General features: G+C 40.3%; 1 protein-coding gene across 4 annotated transcripts; it reads left to right on the top strand.

The window, feature by feature from the left end:
• Positions 1-149: 149 nt before the first annotated feature.
• LOC117050855 (nuclear receptor coactivator 5-like) lies at positions 150-18,908 on the top strand. Of its 4 annotated transcripts, none has more exons than XM_033156750.1 (11): positions 150-174; positions 3,449-3,515; positions 6,628-6,660; positions 6,799-6,879; positions 8,250-8,332; positions 8,577-8,703; positions 12,126-12,325; positions 12,986-13,261; positions 14,229-14,450; positions 15,844-15,981; positions 18,629-18,908. In XM_033156750.1, exons 1-11 carry the CDS (start codon positions 165-167, stop codon positions 18,676-18,678), a joined length of 1,287 nt encoding a protein of 428 aa, XP_033012641.1. In that variant the 5' UTR covers positions 150-164; the 3' UTR covers positions 18,679-18,908. The 4 variants fall into 4 exon arrangements, with proteins under 4 accessions (XP_033012641.1, XP_033012640.1, XP_033012643.1 ...); XM_033156749.1 differs by having other exon boundaries at positions 15,844-15,993; XM_033156751.1 differs by lacking the exon at positions 150-174 and adding an exon at positions 1,056-1,282 and having other exon boundaries at positions 15,844-15,993.
• Positions 18,909-19,192: the final 284 nt, after the last annotated feature.

The following is a 19,192-nucleotide window of genomic DNA, read 5'->3' as shown; positions in this document are numbered from 1 at the left end:
GCTCTCGAACTTCCTTCAAATCGATGAAAGCGTCGCTTCTTTCTATTGGGCAGTTTCCCCCTCAAGCGCCCGCCGTCCAACAAACTTCGTCTTCATTGGACAGACTACGTAAGGGCAAGAGGCTGAAGAAGGGAGGTTAAAGGAAAGGGCAAAGAAGAATACGCATGCGTAACGGTCAGTAGCGTTGTGCCGTCGACCACCCATCGCCTGTTCCCTAGAATTTGTTAAAAGTTGTCGCAAAAGATCCTTACGCTCCTGCTGTGTCTTTGCAGAGGCTTCACCGACAGTTAGTTGATCGATGAACGTTATATATTTGCACTTCCAGGGAGTTTCACAAAATAGCGCAAACAATAAAATACTAAAAGATCACATTAAACTTCTATAAGGTATTATTACCACTATCAGCATGACTGCTATGCTTATTAGCCAGGTATACTACTGTAAGAGACAGCAGGAACAACAATCCTTGGATTTCTTGGTGCTGCACATTATTTACTGCCATTGTTTATCCCACAGTGTTAAAGGAAAAACCCAGGCACTATTTAAAAATTAAGAATTTAAGACAGTCCTTGCCAGCCTTCACTAAAAGCAGGCACATGTCTTCACTATAAAATAAGGGATATCATCTCTGACTTGACCTTTGTGAGGTTTGTGTCATACTGAATTATTTGATAGCTTAATTGATATTTAAATTAATTTAAATTTTTAAAAAAGGCTGAAGTAAGTTCTAACTCAGGCTAAACCAACCCTGAGTTACTTCTAACTCAGAAATAAGCCTCACTGGAACTTATGCCCCCAGGATGAAGCAGTAACAGGATCGGAGCCCTACTGGAAGAAAGGCGGCTGAGAAACATTTCGAATCAACAAGCTAGCTAAGCGTGCATAGGAATGCGTTTTGAGGCCGGGGAAGGGAGGGGGGGCCGCCGCAGACTGCCGTACCGTTGCTATGGAAACCAAGCAGGCCGGGGCCTAGCTCAGCCGAGGCGCCGGGGGCGCTGTGTGCCTGTAAAGGCCGCCCTTCGCTTTCGGCCCTCGAGCTGGCAGGCGCGCGAAGGATGCTCCGCCCCGCGGAAGAGGAGGAGCCGGGGATGGGCGGTAGCGTGTTTGTCTTTGATTCACGCCGCCGCTGCCGCTGTTGTTGCCACCGCTGTTGTTACCTCCCCTGCCGCGCACCCTCCCAGTTTCCTCCTGACTGTGTTTCATTTGCGGGAAGGGAGAGAAAAGGTTGAGGCCGTTGCGGGAAGCGGCGGCGGAAGAACAAGATTCGTGAAGCCTTGAACGTGTGAGTTGGGACGGGGGGGGGGGTCGACTGGGAAGAGGGTAGCAAGACGGCGATTCGAGGTGGGGAAGTGGATTGCATATTTGTTCCGCATTGCTCCCCGGATCTCTGGGTTATTTATCATCACCATTGTGTTTTTCTTTATCCGTCCTTTATGCCAGGAACTCAGGGGTGGCATAACATGGTCCTCCTCCTCGCTTCCTCACTACCATGTTACTCTCACAACAGTCCTGCAAGGTAGTTGAGTGTGACAGGCTCAAGCTCACTCAGAGAGCTTTTGCTTTGGGGGGGATGTGTGTGAGTAGGCATTTGAAGCTGGGTTTCCTTGTTCCTAGTCTCTCATGCTTAACTACAGTGGTGCATCAGCTCATTATTTTTGTTTTAGTCTTCATATCCAAGCTTTCCTCTAAGGAGCTCAAAATGGTGTACCTAGTTCTCCTCCTCCTTCCCTTTTTACTCCCACTAAGTAGGTTAGGAGGTTAGGCTGAAAGGGAGTGACTGGCTGAGGTCACCCAGTGAGGATTCAAGTCTTGGTCTCCCAGGTCCACTACACCATGCTGACTCTCAATAACATTGAGTATTAGGGAGGCACGCGCGCACACACACATGCAGACACAAATCCACAGCTAAACTGTTAAAATGCTGTACAATTAAAACTGCAAAACAGAATGAGACTCTTGCAAATCTTATCCAACTGTGAGCCTTTGAAGAACCTCAAGGTGAACCATTTCCTATTTCTCTCCCCCACACCCATACTGAAATCTTTTGGCTAAAAAAATATATTTTGGCAAAAAAGACCCTTGTGGCTTTAGAGTGGCAAGCTCTCTCTTCACTCCTGCTCTCTCTCCCAACACCCACACACCCATCCACTGCTAAATTTATTCTAGGCTGCCTTTTCTAGGTACAGTAGAACCTCTACTTATGTCCCGCTCTACTGTATTGTTATAGATGGGAAGGGAATCCCCCTAAACCCTAGGAATAAATGCTAGGATTCTGATTAATTGAGATATGGATTAAAACAAACTGCAGAGCTGCGCCAGACAGCAAATTCCTGGGCTGGCTTATGCAAACCAACCTGGCCAAGTCAAAATAAAATAAAAAATAAAATAAAAATCCTTCCAGTAGCACCTTAGAGACCAACTAGGTTTGTTCTTGGTATGAGCTTTCGTGTGCATGCACACTTCTTCACATACCTGGCCAAGCTAAGGCTATCAAGAGAACAATAAAGGACATTGAAAATACAGTAGAACTTCTTGCCTCAGGTATTAGCCATGGGCTCTTGGCACCAATTGGCAGAGAGAGAGGGGCAGGCTTTTGTAACACTATTTATATATTTGGCAGAATTTATATTACACATCCTCTTCCTCTGCTTAATCAAAGAATCTCCAAATCCCTCCCCACTGCCTTAATCTATATTTGCACTGCTTTGTGTGTTTTTTTCCACAATGTATGTAATCGTGTTTGAACTGGTAGCCTGTAATTATATGCAGCATTTTATAGACTGAAGTTCCCCTGAGAGGGTAAGAGTGTGTTTTTTTCTGTGCTCTTGTGATGGAAAAACATAAGGCACCATTCCTTATTGGAGAAGCAATTTTTTTTTTTGAGTGGAAAAAAACAGAAAGTTCAGTCCACTACCTGTCTCCTCATTTAGGTGGGATCTGCCCACCCCCAAAGAATATCCCATGTAAGCTAGACTTAGCATGGTACATAAACACATAAAAATATAGTTTCAAGCAGGTCACATACCACGGGGGAATTTCTAAATTAATATACCTTTCAGTTAACCTGACTTAGGAAAAGACACATTTCTAACACTAAATATCAATAGACTTTGAATGTGAACCTGGAGATTCCCTCAAAATAAATGACATTAGAAACCAAGTCTACTTGACCCAGTATCCTGGTAATATTTTTTGCAGTTCCTTCACTCTTTTGTGAGTGAAGAGGTGTATATAGTTAATGAACAAGTTAATTTGGAGTAAGACAATGTCTTGAACATTTGGCCTTTGTTTCATTTCAGGAATGAAGTGATAGTCTGAAGGAAACATGTGATTAACTGTATCTTTATTGGTGTAATGGTTGTCATGTAAAGAGAAGGTCTGTGAAATATTTTTATTTTGGAAATAATTCACCCTGATGAAAATAATAATTCCCCCCCCCCTCATATAGAAACTGAAATGTCTTCTTGGGTCAAAGTGACTACAGATCAAGCACAAACACCTGTTCCAGAAAAGAGGTAAAATAAAATTGCATTATCTGTTTGTTTTTCTACAGTTAAAAATGATTGGTTGGAATGTAATAATCCCAGAAGCTGTAGTTAAATTGTTTTACTACTACTTCAGGGTTAGTAAAATGCTCTTAATTATTTAGTCCAAGGGTGGGAAATCTGTGGCACTCCAGATGTTATTGGATGCCAACTCCCATTAGCCCCAGCCTGCATGACTAATATTCAGGGATGATGAGAGCTGGTCTAGCAACATCTGGAGGGGCAGAACTTCCCTGCCCCTGCTTTAGTCCCAATTTAATGATCATTTCCTTTTAAAAGCAACACAGTATATGTTTCTAAGTGCTCTGCTAAATACTTTGAAGTTGACATTTAATAATACAAGAGATAATCCCATTGATGTCATTCAGAATTCTGCGCATAAATGTTAGTGCAATTATAAAACCTTTAGAAACTACAGGCGAGAGTCACTTAAAGGGCTTCCACTTGCGCAACAGGGCTTTCTCCCCCTCTCCTGTCTGCACCCGCCCAAAAAGTGGTTCTGGGGTTGTCAGGAAAAACCCCAGATCAGGATGTACTGGGGGGAGGGGGTTGTTCTGTCTGGCAATCTGAAATGATTGCGCAGTCCAAACATTTGTTACAGTCCATGTGGAATTCTACCCCATAAATATATTATGGTCACATCCTATCACCCCCCCCCTCCACCTCGTTAGTGTCAGGTACTTGCCTTAGTTCAAGTCAGACATATGGTACTCCAGCTCAGTGCTATCTACCGCTGTGCTGACTGGCCACAGCTTTCCAGGGTTTCAGTCAGAACTCTTTGCCAGGCCTTCCTGGAGATGCTTGAGATTGAACCTTCTGCATGCAGAGCATGTGCCCCTCTACAATCTTGTTCTCATTTCATTAAGTAAAGTCCTGTCGTGACTACCCACGCAGTGAAGAAGATGTTACCATGTGGCAATATGGAAAATGCAGGATGATGGGGGGCACTGTAATTAAAAAAGCATGCCTAGACATTCCATTGTTGTGCCCACAACCTAGATTTAAGGTACCATTTAGCTCAAAGCTTTCATATACAGTGTAAGTTTCTTAACACTGTTTTGGACTAGGACTGGGAAGCGGAGGCAGGTTCAGATCCTGTGATATTGTACTGTATTTACACTCTTGACTGAATGGTGTTCCTGTCCTTTGGAAGCCCTACTGGAATAAAGGTGGCTGAGAAGCAAATGGCTGTTATTATCACATATTCCTTGGCAACACTGCTTGTCCTGGGGGGTTTATCCCACCTTGTTTTCTGGTTGCTTCAGTACACCAACTAGCACATGCCAAATAAATGTATTGCACAGTGGGACACTTCTGTACCAACAAGATTACTTGAAGAGTAACTTTACTTGGAGTAAGAGATTGGAGTTGTGTGCTATATTTAGTACCATTACAGTGTTGGGCAGTATAATGAACACTGAGTTTCTTGGCCTCCTTAGCTTTATATGTTTGTGTATTTAGATGGAAGCTGTGCTTAAAGGGTTCAGAATGCTGCTGCTTACGTTCAAAGTTAATCTAGTTTATTCATCAGAACTAAATTTGTTTTTATCTGTCCTTTAGCTATAGTTAACAGCAAATGAGGCAAGACCAAGCAGCTGTCATCCTTATGCTGCCTCTGATACTTGACATAACTTTCCAGACTATACATCTGTTCTCCTTTTTACTTTTGGATGGGCTTCTCTACCCAACCTGTGCAGACTTCAAACCCAGCAGCTTCAGCAAATACGTGTAGCACAGCTGGATTGCTGAGTTCATCAGCAGGAAAGGGTGGTTGCTCTATTTGTGTCTTTCCCCATGATACGGCTTCTAGACTTAAAAAATACTACAGTGGTGCCCCGCTAGACGAAAATAATTCGTTCTGCGAAAATTTTCGTCTAGCGGGTTTTTCGTCTTGCGGAGCGGCAATGACAGCCGCGCTCCGCAAAACGGAAAAAAAAAAAAGACGAAAATTTTTTGTCTTGCGAGGCAGCCCCATAGACTTTTTCGTCTTGCGGGGCAGCCTTCCGCTAGACGAATGCCTTCGTCTAGCGAGTTTTTCGTCTTGCGAGGCATTCGTCTAGCGGGGTACCACTGTACATTGTAGTGGTTCAAGGGAATCAAGGGATAATTCATTGACATGAGTAGCATGCTGCAGCTTCCTTAAATCAACATATCTCTAACTTATTATTTTTCTTGTCTTAATGCTTTATGATGTTAAATAGTTTCATATTTACACTGCTGAAAGTCTATTATCTTTGAGTTGCTCTATAGCAGGCATGTTCAAAGTCCGTTTCAGGAGTCTACTCCGGCCCACCATTCAGTTTAATCTGGCCCCTGCAGTTTGGGCACCTCTGCTCTATAGCTATCCCTCTCTAGGTTCAGACAACCTCTTTCCCAATAAATCAGATTGTTTAACATTATCCTTCCTGTTCAGAACCAGAATAAACATTTCTTAAGATGCCTTGCTTCTAACTGGGTTTCTGATGCATCATGTTTACACTTTTTCCTTTTAATAGATGGTCCCATTGTAAAGAAAATTGCTCTTAAGAATTTCTTCAGTTAAGAGATCAGAATTTAGGATGTCTTGCATTATACCTTTTTGTAAGATACCCTCAGACTTTTCATAGACCAATCTATTACACCTTTATTAACTTGTATAGTTAATTCCCCCCATCCTCCAAGAGCATCAAAATATTGCATTGATAATTATTTGAGGGATTTTTTTTCTTACATTTTACATTTATGATATATACTGCTAGGTGAATTTCTGTGCACTTCTATGTGTATTGTGAGTCATGCACCTCATTTTTGTGATTTTAAGTTTTTAATGTGTTTTTAGGGTGAAGGGTCAGTAATAAATAATAAAAAAGAGTATTAATACGGGCAATACTAGCTTCTGTTCTACAGCCATTTTTGAAAATAAATAATTTCATATTTTATCCTTTCAGTTTATCAATCTGTCTTAAAGCATTTGGAATTTATAAGCTCTTCATATTCTAAGACAATTTGCACCTTTTACTTCTACAGTGATATAATCAATGACAGATGCTTGCAGCATATCTTCTGCTTAAGTTAATCTATTTTTTCCCCACTTTGGGTCTAGGCATAGACCTGGATGGATTCCACGACTTCTAGAGTAAGTAATCCTCAATGTTTTAATCATTTAAAATACTTTAAAAAAAAACACCTTCAAATAGTTTGATGGTTAGGTTGTATTTTTACATTTAATTATAATCCAGCATCTTAAATATGTTACAATTTTTGTGCCTTACAGCATAAATCCTTACAAAACCTTTCAGAAGAGCTCTTACTCGTCTCCAGAGGGTTATTCAAAGGACTATGAAGATGCTAACAGGTTAGAAGGGTTTTTCTTAGTACTTATTTGAATAATAACCTGACCCCATCCCCAAGGCTCAAAGAAGATGTGAAACCCAATGTTAACAAATAAGCTCCTGTCCTAAAATTTCTTCTTTCCCTACAATATATTCAGACGTTTAAGGAAAACTGGGCTATATACTATTTTGAAACAGATACAGACCAATGGATTTGGCACGTAACAGCGTTTTGACCAGGCATAGGCTAACTCCGGCCCTCCAGATGTTTGGGACTACAATTCCCATCATCCCTGACCACTGGTCCTGTTAGCCAAGGATGATGGGAGTTTGCCCATGCCTGGTTTTGACAGTTCAATGTATTCAATTAGAACGTAGGATTTAAGTATGGTTTCTTTTTTCCTGGCTATTTATGGATTCACTTTAAGGGTATAACATGATAGGAAGTTCATACATACACTTTTATTTTTAACTTTTAAAAAAGGCTGAATTTCCAGAATATATTTATTCCCAACAGCTAGAAATGGCTGATCTCAAGCTCTCTTTGGGCATAACTGCTAAAGCCAGCCCATATGGCTCTTACAGTTGGTGGTGGCTTTAGGCAGGCGCTGATTCCATGCGAAGCTGTGGCCTTTGCATAGCATGCCCAGCACCACACTGACAAGACAGTTTCTCATGCCAATAGTAAACATCTTGAGAATACCCTAAATTTGGGAGGACCACAGCTCAGTGGTAGAGCACATGCTCGGCATGCACAAGGTCACATGTGCATTTCCTGACATCTCCAGTTAGAAAAGGAAGGATAGCAGTTGGTGTGTAAAACTGCCATCTTGAGATGTTGGAAAGTTCCTGCCAATCAGAGTAGACGATGCCTGCTATTGGCTAATTTCCTATGCTCTTAAATTGCACCTAGATATTTACTGTATACTTTCAGCTTAGAAAGTTTAGGAGGTGATTTACAATTCAATTTGAAGTAAAAACCAGCAGTTAATCTCTTAAACAAATTGAATCAAATGGGGGGGACGCACAGCAGCCCAAGAGCCACAGGTACACATATTATGCACACATGTTATATATATAATGCCATGTGATTTATTTATTCTTTATTTTATACCTTCATATTATTAAACATTGATTAAAATGTTCAATCAAATGCCTCCCTCAACAATATTACCAGGACACCCCACTATGCCCTTGTCTTCTAGTGTCCCAAATAGCTGTATCACTGATATCAGCATTGCACTAAGTGACCAGCAGCATGCTTCATCAAGAATAATGATTATGCATTAATCATATGCCCCAATATGAGAAGATAGAGAGACAGAGTCCTCTTCAATAGTAGGAAATTTTATTTTAACTCTGCTTGATTCACTTTTGTGTCTTGTATGATTAGCTTTGAAGAACTCTTTGGGCAGCAGTATCATCCATCAACAGGGAATGAAGATAATTATGAGAGATACCAATATTCTCAAAAAGGTAAGAGAGAATTTCTCTGGTGGCTTGTACTGATGATAAGTGATAGGCATGTCAAATATTGTTGTCTTCTGTTTCTCAGTCCCGCAGGCCAAGATGCCTGTTATGTATTCCTAAATTATGACTGTTTACTTGGGAGCTATTAAAATGTGTTGAGTTACCTACTCTGAAGTTGCAATTGTCTTAGCAAGGAGAGGGTGCAGTGCTTTAAGCAACTCCACTTCAGCGTGTCTGGGTATCTCTTTAGATGATGACTACACAAAGGACGTTCTTCGGGACAAGCTGTACTTGCAGTTTCACAAGCAGTTAAAGAAGGAGTACGACAAAGACCGACCTTCAGACTGTGTCATTGTTTCCATCAGCAAGGATCAAGCGTAAGTCTGTTTTTAAAGATGTACTTAAGGATTCGAGCTGAGCTGTGAACTAACATCTTAATGTGTAATTTGGTCTTGAGCAAATACAGTTAATCTTTTTTAGGATTTCTCTGCTTCCATACCAAAAATTTACCTGAAATGGTACCACTGTGGCAGTTATGCAAGCCTAAAGCCTGTACCACATGGGCTAGCAGCAGGGGCGTGTTTTTAAAGTTGGACCTGACTTATTTGCATGTAAGGAGAGATATTAAAGGGACATGCCAGAACTTTCCCTCAGGTTCTTCTTAGCTGTGCTGGTATCAGTGCCTCCCTGGGAAAAGCACCTAGTGACATGGGCAGTGGGGATAAAAGTAATGGGGGTCAGCTCCTACCACCCACACTCTTTGTGCCCTTTAAACAAGCCCCTGCCCAAACAAAACCCTGATTTGCATAGTGTGGCAGAGCTGCATTTGAAGATGTGGGCCTGCCATGATCCAGTGTAGTTTGGGGCTTAACTCATGTGCTTCTTGAAGCTGTTACTTTTGATTACCAGGTTATACTTAGCAGGAAGGTCGCTTTAAGCAGTGTTGTTAATTTGTATCACGGTAACTACAGACTTTTATCCATCAACTAGCAGGTTGCGTATATGTATTCCCCCCCTCCTTTATTTTCTTGTATTTTTTTGTAAACCGCTTTGAGGGTTTTATTTAGCTTTTTACAGTCGAGCGATCTATAAATTTTATGAAATTAATAATTTTGAAACCAATTCTCCACGTATATCCCACCCCATACTCCTATCTGAATCTTAAATGTACAGTATGAACCAAGATACGTTTCTCTTTTTTGTATATTAATTACTATAAGAGCTTACATTAAGAGATTATTCTGCAATCTTAAAGTTTCCATTTATAAACCCACTTTTTCCTTGATTGCCCAAACATAAATTTGATGTTCCCATAATGTAGTGCTGATAATTAGACTTTAAAAAACAACAACACGCTTTTTCGATATTTCAACACTTTTTAAGATTAACATTTGAATGACAAACTAAGCTGAATGAATCTTGTTCACGAAGCATACTCTAGGTTTATAGTACTGTGGGTATTCATAAAGTTGGTAGTCTGGCAGCCTGTAAGATTGTTTAATCAATTAGATTGTGCTGTTATTGAGTACTGAGTGTTTACGTAAGCCGGCTGACTTGGAATGCTAGGAACTTCAATAAGCATAACAACACCTGATATTTAACATTCTATGTTGCTTCTTAAAATAGCTTTTACTTCTTTTATATTCTTCTTAAAACAAAATACATACTTCTAATCTTGTACTCAACTACTTGTTAATACCTTTCATTGTTTTTAACATTTTGGTGTGGTCCCTGCCCGGAATATTTTCTAATGCAAAGGGTGTCTATCAGTTCAAGACAAATATGATGCTTCTGCTTCTAAGCAATGAAATTTCCATGATATTTCAACCAAGTCTTTCTCACTTTGGCATTCCAACCTGACTCTTCAGTCTCTTATAATATTAACTAGAGCTTCTTAATTTGCTCTGAAACCACCCCACTGAAGACTATTTTCTGATTCTCCACATAATGGTCAAGCATATTTTGTGTCAAAACAGTAATGGCCATTTCTTTTAAAGTGCCACAGTTAGCTGTAGGCTTTCACTGAATGAGTTACCAGCATAATTTGAACACTTTATTCACTGAAAGTATATTGAATCTGCGTGATGATGTTTAAGCATGCCTTAAATATTCTTAACTTTCCATTGGATATTATACTAATAAGAAAAATATAGGGTGGTTGTATTAGATGTTTTGCTTTGCTTTAGTAAGCTATTTCCATGACCTCTTCTAATTTCCCATCCAGTAGCACATGGAAATGTTGAATACATTTCTGCCTTTCATCCATTGGGCTGCTAATATCACTAGCAAATCTCGGGAGTCCATAGAGCGGGATATATTGGAGATATCAATCATTTGGGTCTCTTGTTATACCTCTTCCTACAATCTTCAGAATACGAGCACCTTCCTCTCTGGTTGAATGACCACCTGCCATTTTAAATCCAGAAAAGTCATTGCAAAGTAACACTAAAATGTTTGCCCAAATGTAATAAAATGGTAGTTAGCAACTGTTCATACTTTCTCAGGTAGCTGAGGTTAATGCATGTCTTTAAAACTCTTTAATATTGTACTTTCTATTAATTTCAACATTGGCAATTCATTTTACATTTCATAGACAGAGTTTTAACATCACAGATACAGAGTGCGTGTTCTGTGCATAGTACCTATATTTTATATTGCTGAAGCTCCAGGTATGTGAACCAACATATATTAAAAAGGCCAGGATGCCCATAGTTAATCACATTATGTCACCCTGACTGGCACTCAGTGCCATCTAACTGGTTAAACTTGGGTGTTTTGCCCACATGATTTTATCTTTTTATCTTGGTTGTAAAATTAAAGCCTTTGAAATTGATTTCCTGTCCATATTTAGCACGGAATGACCCAGATTGGGAACCTAGTTGCATTGCCATGATTTCATAACATTAAAGGTGTTTTTTTGGTATATAAAGTGCCAATAAAAGAATACATGTAATGCCATAACTAGGTGGTAATTTTCCTAATTACTCTGATATTTAATTCTTGCTGTCCTACCAATTTGGTTTCAAAAATACATTTAAAATAATAGAATAGAAAGTTGACATGTATTCACATACTCATTATCAATTATGGTGCAATTAATCACACAGTGATAAATAAATTTACATACACACCTATTTCCAAACCCCACAAATTCCTATTTTACAAGTGTTCATGAGTCCACATTTAAGTGTATTTTGTCAAAATGTTCCTTCACGCCAAGCGGTTTTGCAACTTAACAGTACTTGGAAAATTGAACCCATGTATCCCAGTCCAGGACTCTACGGAGCCTTGCTTGCATGGATTCCTCAGGCAACCAAAGGCTTTGCCATTCAGTTTGGTATGATAAAGAAATCTGTGTTTCCCATAAGGGAAAACTGAATGAAAAGAAGAAGAATATTGCCTCACCAACAAGTGTATGTCGGTATAGAGCATATAGTTAAAAAGTATAACTGAAAATCATAATATGTTGTCTGACACTCTTAACATTCAATTATAGCTTCCAACCCTAACTTCTGTATATACCCTCCAGTTGGACTAGGCCTTGTTCTTCACACTGAAGCTTCCATTTGCATAAACAACTGCTCAGTTATTGTTTAAGTCTACCATCCAAACCAGATCTGCTCACTCTTGCCAGTTCAAGTGGGTTGACTGAATCCCAAAGAAATACTGTTGACATAACAAGTCTGGTACTCTTGAGTCTTCTCCGTGCACACATAATGGCAGCGACTAGACCACTGACACTAATATTTGGGAGGGAATTATTTGTAAAATAACCTGCTTCTTCTTTTTTTCCTTCAAGGGAATATTCAACAGCCATAGGCCATCGGTTGCAGGATCATGGCCTTGTTGTGGAAATGATATACCTTACATCTGAATCAGGTCTTACACGTGCCCTACAAGAAGTTAAAAATGATGGTTCCCCATTCTGTGTTCTTGTTGAACCATCTAACGTAACACTTTCCTCTTGCACCGTAATCATGCTTCATCAGTCTATCAAAAGTAAGTTTAGATTCATTCAGAAACGGTCCCCATTCATAATATGCTATCTAGATCTCCTCCTCAACACACATACAATATTAAAACATGTCACAAGTTGGAATAATACTTATAACTGAAAATTAATACTGCTTCACAAAACTGCTGAATGTGCTGAAGAACACTTTTTACATTTATTAAATATTAATACAGTTGTAAACCCTTTCTACACCGAGCAAAATTTATTTCATCTTACTGGAGGGTGTTTTTTTTTTTACACTTCTCAGATTTCACCTTCTGTCTGAAACAATAAACCATTGGACTGGGTATTTTTCCCTGGATCTTAAAAAGCAAACAAACCCACCTTCAACACTAATTTCTTAGAACTGTTCCTCAGTTTAGAAAAGTTTTTGTAAAATTGTTCTAAGCATGAAATTAACTTACTTTAAACAAACACACAAATGAGATCTCAATAGTTAAATGTACACATTACACTTAATAGAACTGAGTATGTTTGTGTTGAATCATGAACATATAACATTCAGTTAAAAATATAAATTTGCTCCTATTGAAACAGATGTTGACTTTGAACTTCAGAATAATGGTGCAGGAACACAGCAGTTTTGTGTTTGGTTTTGTCTTGGTGTAACCTTTTAAAAAGCAAGGTATCTCTCTTCTCTATAGTACACCGTAATATGCCCATGGAGGATGCATTGGCTCTGATAGCTAAGGCGTTTGAGAAAATTTGTGCTGAGCGCGAACAACAGGAACGCACAGAGATTTCACACAAAGCAGCTGATCTGGCGAATGACTACCTAGAGCGGGATCACTATGACAGTTACCATGTGCCTCTAGGCATTAGACATCTCCTCTTTCTGTTAAGTGAGGGAAAACATTTGTATATGGAAGAATTGAACTCAATAAGTGACTTCCTGAAGACCAGGAGAAATAAGCTTGAAGGTATTCATTACTTTCCCACCTGTTCCCCAAGAATGTCCCAATAAATCTCACTATTTTAAAACTGGCTCTTGGTTAAACCTGATATTAAAAATATATATAATCAAAATATGGAATGTAAATGTTAATCCTGCCCCATCCTCAAGCCATAAAATCTCACTTCTTACTGGAATGCGAACACTTCCTAAAACTACCTTGCCCTTTTTTTTGGCTTAGACATAGTTTTATAATGTGGTATTAGTGGGTAATATTTCCAGTAGGTCTTGCCTGGGTGTGTGGTGGTTAACATGAATCCAGACTCTCACATGTACATCACATGACACGCATGCACACAGCTCTTTTTACACAGTGACCCTTTTTCCCCAGCTAGGCCTTCAAAGCATGTTTTTACTGCTATGCAAGAAGGCAGTTTTTTAAAGTCCCATTCATTCATTAGTGGGGGGAACTGCGTGTTTTTATCATGTGGCAGGGGTTTTACTTTTGCTTGCTAAGTTCTTAATGATGGAAGGCAGGAATTAAGCTGCTTAAGGAGCAGCGATCACATTATGGGGTGGCAAGAAGTATTCCATGGAAGAGCCCCAGTCCACTTCCATTGTTCGTTGCCACCCTCTGGTAACCATCACATTTCACGTGGCAAAAAGACATTACACTTATAACAAGTTATTAAATTAAAATGTGAAATCTTAATACTCGCGAAAACAATGGCAGACCCCGGTCCCCTTTATTATGTTCTGCAAACTGAAGAGTTCAGAAGCTCAATCCTTAAAATAAATAAAACTTACAACGTCTGTAAATCTAACTTGAGGCGTCTTTAAAAGATTTGAGGTATTTCCCTGAGGGAAAAAACTAGGTAATTAAAGAGAGTGTTATTCCCATAAATCGGAGGCAAACTACAGTCTTTGCTTTTAATAAATCGGGTGTTCACTAATCATTGTGTGTTGCTTGCTAACTCTTGGTTCTCCTAAACCAGTCTTTGTTGCAGAAACAGACGCTTTAGCTGTTGCAGCTGAAGACACGGTGTATCCAGCAAGTGTCCGGCCAAGCACTAGTGCTCTCCCCCAGACTCTAAGCAAACCCCCACCCCTTCTTCCAACTCCTGGCCGGAATTCTGTGTTAGGCCAGTCATCTGTATCTTCAGCTAAGCCAGCTTTGTTGGGTGAAAGACCGTTGACAGGTCTTCTTCCCACACCAGGTTGGTAACCCTGTTAACTGTATTGATGTGTTATTAAAGATCTACAATGAAGCAGGGAGAGGAAAGTGGAAATAGAAGGGTGGGTGTGGTTGATGGTTAACGATGAGAAACCCAGGGTAACTAACAGTGCAACTTAATTGGTCCACCATAAATGTCAAAATATGCACTGTACATACACATGTTACATATGCAGTGTAAAATCACTGTTGGAATCAATTTCTTTGGGGGGGAAATCCTTTGGAAGATAACTGTATGAAAAGCTACCTCCTTCAATATGAGCATGCCCAGATATTGCAGGTAATCAGCAGAGGCTGTTATCTGCAACTGCAAGCACCAGAGGCAAGTTGGGCAGGCACAGGAGAGAGGGCCTTTTCAGTGGTTGCACCTACACTGTGGAACTTCTTTCCTAGAGAACCTCAGTTGGTGCCTTTTCTGACCGCTGACCAATAAGTGAAAACATTTATTAAGACAGGCCTACTGCTTGTTTAGTTGATTATGTTCTGCAGGTAGGTGATAGTAGGTGCTTTATACTCAGTTGCTGTTTCTATCATACCCTGCTTCTTAGCTGCTATTTGTGCAACTTATTGATGTATTATTATTACCTACCATATTTTTTCGCTCCATAGGGCGCACAGGACCATAGGGCGCACCTCGTTTTTAGAGGAGGAAACAAGAAAAAAAATATTTTTCTGGTTTTCCTCCTCTAAAAGCCCAGTTTTTTTGAGGATCAGTTCAAATTTGTGCAGCTTTTTTGCAAATGGAAAAGCCCTGGGTTTTTTTTTTGAGGATCAGCTCAGATTTGTGCAGCTTTTTTTGCAAAGGGGGAAAAGCAAAGAGGAAAAGCCCCGTTTTTATGGGGTTCAACTCACATTTCTGCAGCTTCTTAAGGAAAGGGAGCCGTTTCTACAGTTTCCAGACAGATAATCTAATCAGCCAGTCACATGTCGCTGGGGAAACAAACAACCTCCCTCTGCAGCACATTCAACAATGGAGGCCTGGACAAAGGGGAAGGGCCGAAAGGGAGCCGGGGACTCTTATCTCTCTCCCGATCTCTTGCTGATCAGCTGCTGAGCGGGGTCCTTTCAACACCCCCTTTTCTCTTTGTTAAAAAAAGAAGAAGCATGATTTGCTCCAGGGTCCACCATTCGCTCCATAAGACGCACAGATATTTCCCCTTTTTATGAGGAAAAAGTGTGTCTTATGGAGCGAAAAATATGGTACTAATCATTGATATGTGTTAGCAGCATGGGGTGCATATTTGTGGAAAGGCAGGATAGCAACCATAGTGAAATTAAATCATCATTTCCAGGGTATTGGTTGAGTGACCATTTAATGAAGAAATGTTGATCATTTCCCCCCATTCCTCACTTTCTCCTTCCCTCTTTCCAAACAGGGCTGGCTGGCCCAAAGGGCAACCCTCCGCCACTTCTGATAAAGTCTGTTAAAAGACCAGTCCACCTACCTCCATCTCCACATCTGCCTGCAAAGCGGCCACTGCTTAGTGGCAGACCGGGCTTGCTGCCAACACCAGGTGAGAGCTTGGGTAAGGTTGGTGCTGAATGCACAGGAATGAAAGGTGGTCATTTTGCACTTCCAATAAACATTTCCCCAATTCATGAAATGGGGTATGGAGTAGTGGGCAGCATGGTGAACTTCACCAAGGGTCCAAATACCTCCTGGATGACCCACGTTTGGTACTGCAGGAAGGAGCCTTATCCTTGAGCATCCCTTTTCTCCATCCACCCTGGCTCTTTGATCCAATTTGCTATTTTCTGCTTGGAGCAAACTGTATTATGATGTTGCATAAAAACTGGCAAATCACATTTGGCGCTTCCTTTCCAAGAGCTAGAATCACAAGTCAAACTTGGCATTATGTGTGAACAAGTCATTAAAAGTGTTCCATCCATTATACGAGATGCATAATGTTATACACATGTTATAGCTTGTTACGTTGCTTTCCTTTCTGCTTGGGGGGGGGGGGAGATTGCTTTCCCTCCTTTGTCAGAGCTGAAGGACAGAAAGAAAGCTTCATTGTCATCCTACCCCTCCCCAATGGAAGGGTGAGAAGGAAACTCATGGGGTTCCCAAGTGCCTGATGCTGCTATATGAAGTGCTGGGAAAAATTTTTTTCTTGCTCTTCACACAGTAGTGCATGTCTGGGAAAACCATAATGGTGTTTACTGGTAGGCAGCCACACCCACCTGTCATATTTGGACTGAGAGGGCAATTCTGATAAAGAATTCTGCCCTTTATCTGAGCAAAAAAGCTTTCCCTTCCTTGCCCAATAGATTTGGAACAACTTTAGTAAGACTTCAAATTTCTCATTTCTAGACGTTGATGAGACTGGCTGGGTTAATGGCGACCTTCTTTGCAGAAGATGCGTGCAAAATTTTAAGTGTGCAAAATTCAGCAACTGTAAACATGATGCTCTAGGACAGTCTTCTGGTGCTTTCCACATGTTTTGGACTACAGTTACCACAATCTCTTTCCACTGATTGGGGTTGAAGGGAGTTCAGAGACCAGCAATATCTGGAGAGGCCCACGTTGGGGACTAAGGAGGGCATTCCACTATTTTTGTGTGCATTTAAAACCTTAAAGCCAAACTTCTGTACTACTTTCAAAGTGGTGGTATTAATTAAATTTATTGATCACTCTTTTGCCAAAACAACTAAAAACCACTTGCAGTTCTTTTAAGCATGTTAAGTGCAAACATGCATTAAAACTTAGCATTAAAAAACAATCTTAAAAGACAAACTAGATTAATGCATTCCATCCATATAAAAGGACCATAGATAATTAAAAGCCAAAGGCCTGACGAAAGATTTTTGTCTGGCGCTTAAGATATGTAACAGTGGTGCTTGGGGATGGCATTCCACAATTGGGCAGCCACCACTGAAATGGCCCATTCTCATATTGCCACCCTCTGGACCTCCCATGATAGGGGCACATGAAGAAGGGCCTTGGATGATGATTGCATGGTCCGGGGACTGGGAAGAGGTAGTGCTTGAGAAAGTAGACCTCTCTTTTTCCATTCATGACCACTTATTCATAATGATTGGAATCTTGAGCTAGGGCTGTAAATCCTTGCATTTACAGGATAGAGAACTGTGCTTACTTGGAAGCTGGAAGAAAATTTTATTCTGAAGCTCAGTGGAGGGAAGAAGGTGCTAAACAAATAGTTTGCAATCCTTCTCACACTTCGGCATGTCTTTCAGGGTTCATGACTTTTGTCTAAGATTAATAAAATAAACAGCCTCAAATACATTTCCCTGGCTTGATGAATATTATTCAGTTTTGTTGTGGCTCTTGCTTCTCTAGATATTCTCCTGAGTCCAAAAGCTTTGCAAAGCTCTGAACTCTTAGTAATTGTCAACTGAGGCAGGCTTCATTTACGAGCTAAGCTAGGAGCCAGTTCTCTTTGCATGCATATATTCTTTATACTGCACTAACAGCAGTTCATGTTTCATATCAAGTAGCGTATGAGAACACCAACCTGTACAGTCCTGTGGATGTGCGCCAAGGCTGTGTGCAGTCAATGCCTGCAGCCTTCATGACTGCCAAGAAATATCACGGCAGTGTCTGTTAAAGTTCAAAAGGTCAAACGGGGGAATTGCTGCTCTTGGAGCATATCTGCCCCTCCCAGCACAACGCTTCCTCATTTTCCAAGAGATCCAATCAAAATTCTGTGAAGTGTCCCAAAATGACTTTTGAAGTAAATTGTGCAGATTTAAGTCCACATTGGCAACTTTTGTGAGATCCCAAGCCTTTGCAATCCAGGCTGTTCTCAAGTGTGACTGAACCATAACCATTCATTTGTCCTGGTTTTTCCATCTCTGGGTCCAAGCTGATATAAAGAGAGAAGCACACTGATTTAAATGAGAAAATACATTGAATATTCATCAACCTTAGGATTCCAGGAGAGTGGAAGAGAGGTTTGTAGGAAAAACAAGTTCATACAGAAAGTGACAGCTGCCCTATTCTGGTTTCAGTTTTCCAGTTTGCACTGATAAGTTCTGAAGTAAAGGAATGGTTGGGTTGTTTTTTGTTTGCATTTTAGTCTGACAAGAGGCTATTTTCTCCCATTCTCACATGCGGAAGGCCACTTTGAATGTTGAACGTTTTCTAGAAAAATTAAAGGCTAAGAGTGTTGCACCACTTAACTGTTCTTCATTTCACAGTTGCTAAGGCACAGCATCATTGGGTACCCAAGCCAAAGTTCCTAGCTTGATGGGACACCTGGATTAAATGGAGTACACGGCAATACCTGCTTGCATCATCCCTCTTGCAAGACAGCAGCACCTGACAAATGTGTGTTATAGTACACCAGACAAGCTTAAATGTGTATTGTTTTCTGTTGTACACTTTCCTGGGTATTTTCTTTTTTTTTTTACTTAAGTGGCAGAGTGAAAATAGATGTTTGTGGAAATATCAGTATTGTAGATTCCCAGTACTAACATTTTTAAAAAACCCAATACCACCCCAGAATAAATGACTTATTTCCACAGTTTGTCATTTGATTTCTCTGTGACTTAAGCTCCACTTAGATAATTTGCCTGGTGATAAACTTGTTCCTCTATATATGTAAGCTCCTAGCCAGACTTGTACACTCTTTATGAATACTTTGCTAGCCTTTGGGCCACTCATTATGCTTTTCCAGGAGATCCAGATAAATTAGTTCCCACTGTGTCTGATGTGGCATTGTAAGATTCAGAAAGGCTATGGAATAACTGTCTCACAGACAT

This window comes from Lacerta agilis, chromosome 8 (assembly GCF_009819535.1).
Source record: "Lacerta agilis isolate rLacAgi1 chromosome 8, rLacAgi1.pri, whole genome shotgun sequence".
Classification (NCBI taxonomy): Eukaryota; Metazoa; Chordata; class Lepidosauria; order Squamata; family Lacertidae; genus Lacerta; species Lacerta agilis.
The sequence above is the reverse complement of the archived record's forward strand: the minus strand, read 5'-3'. Positions and strand labels throughout refer to the sequence as shown.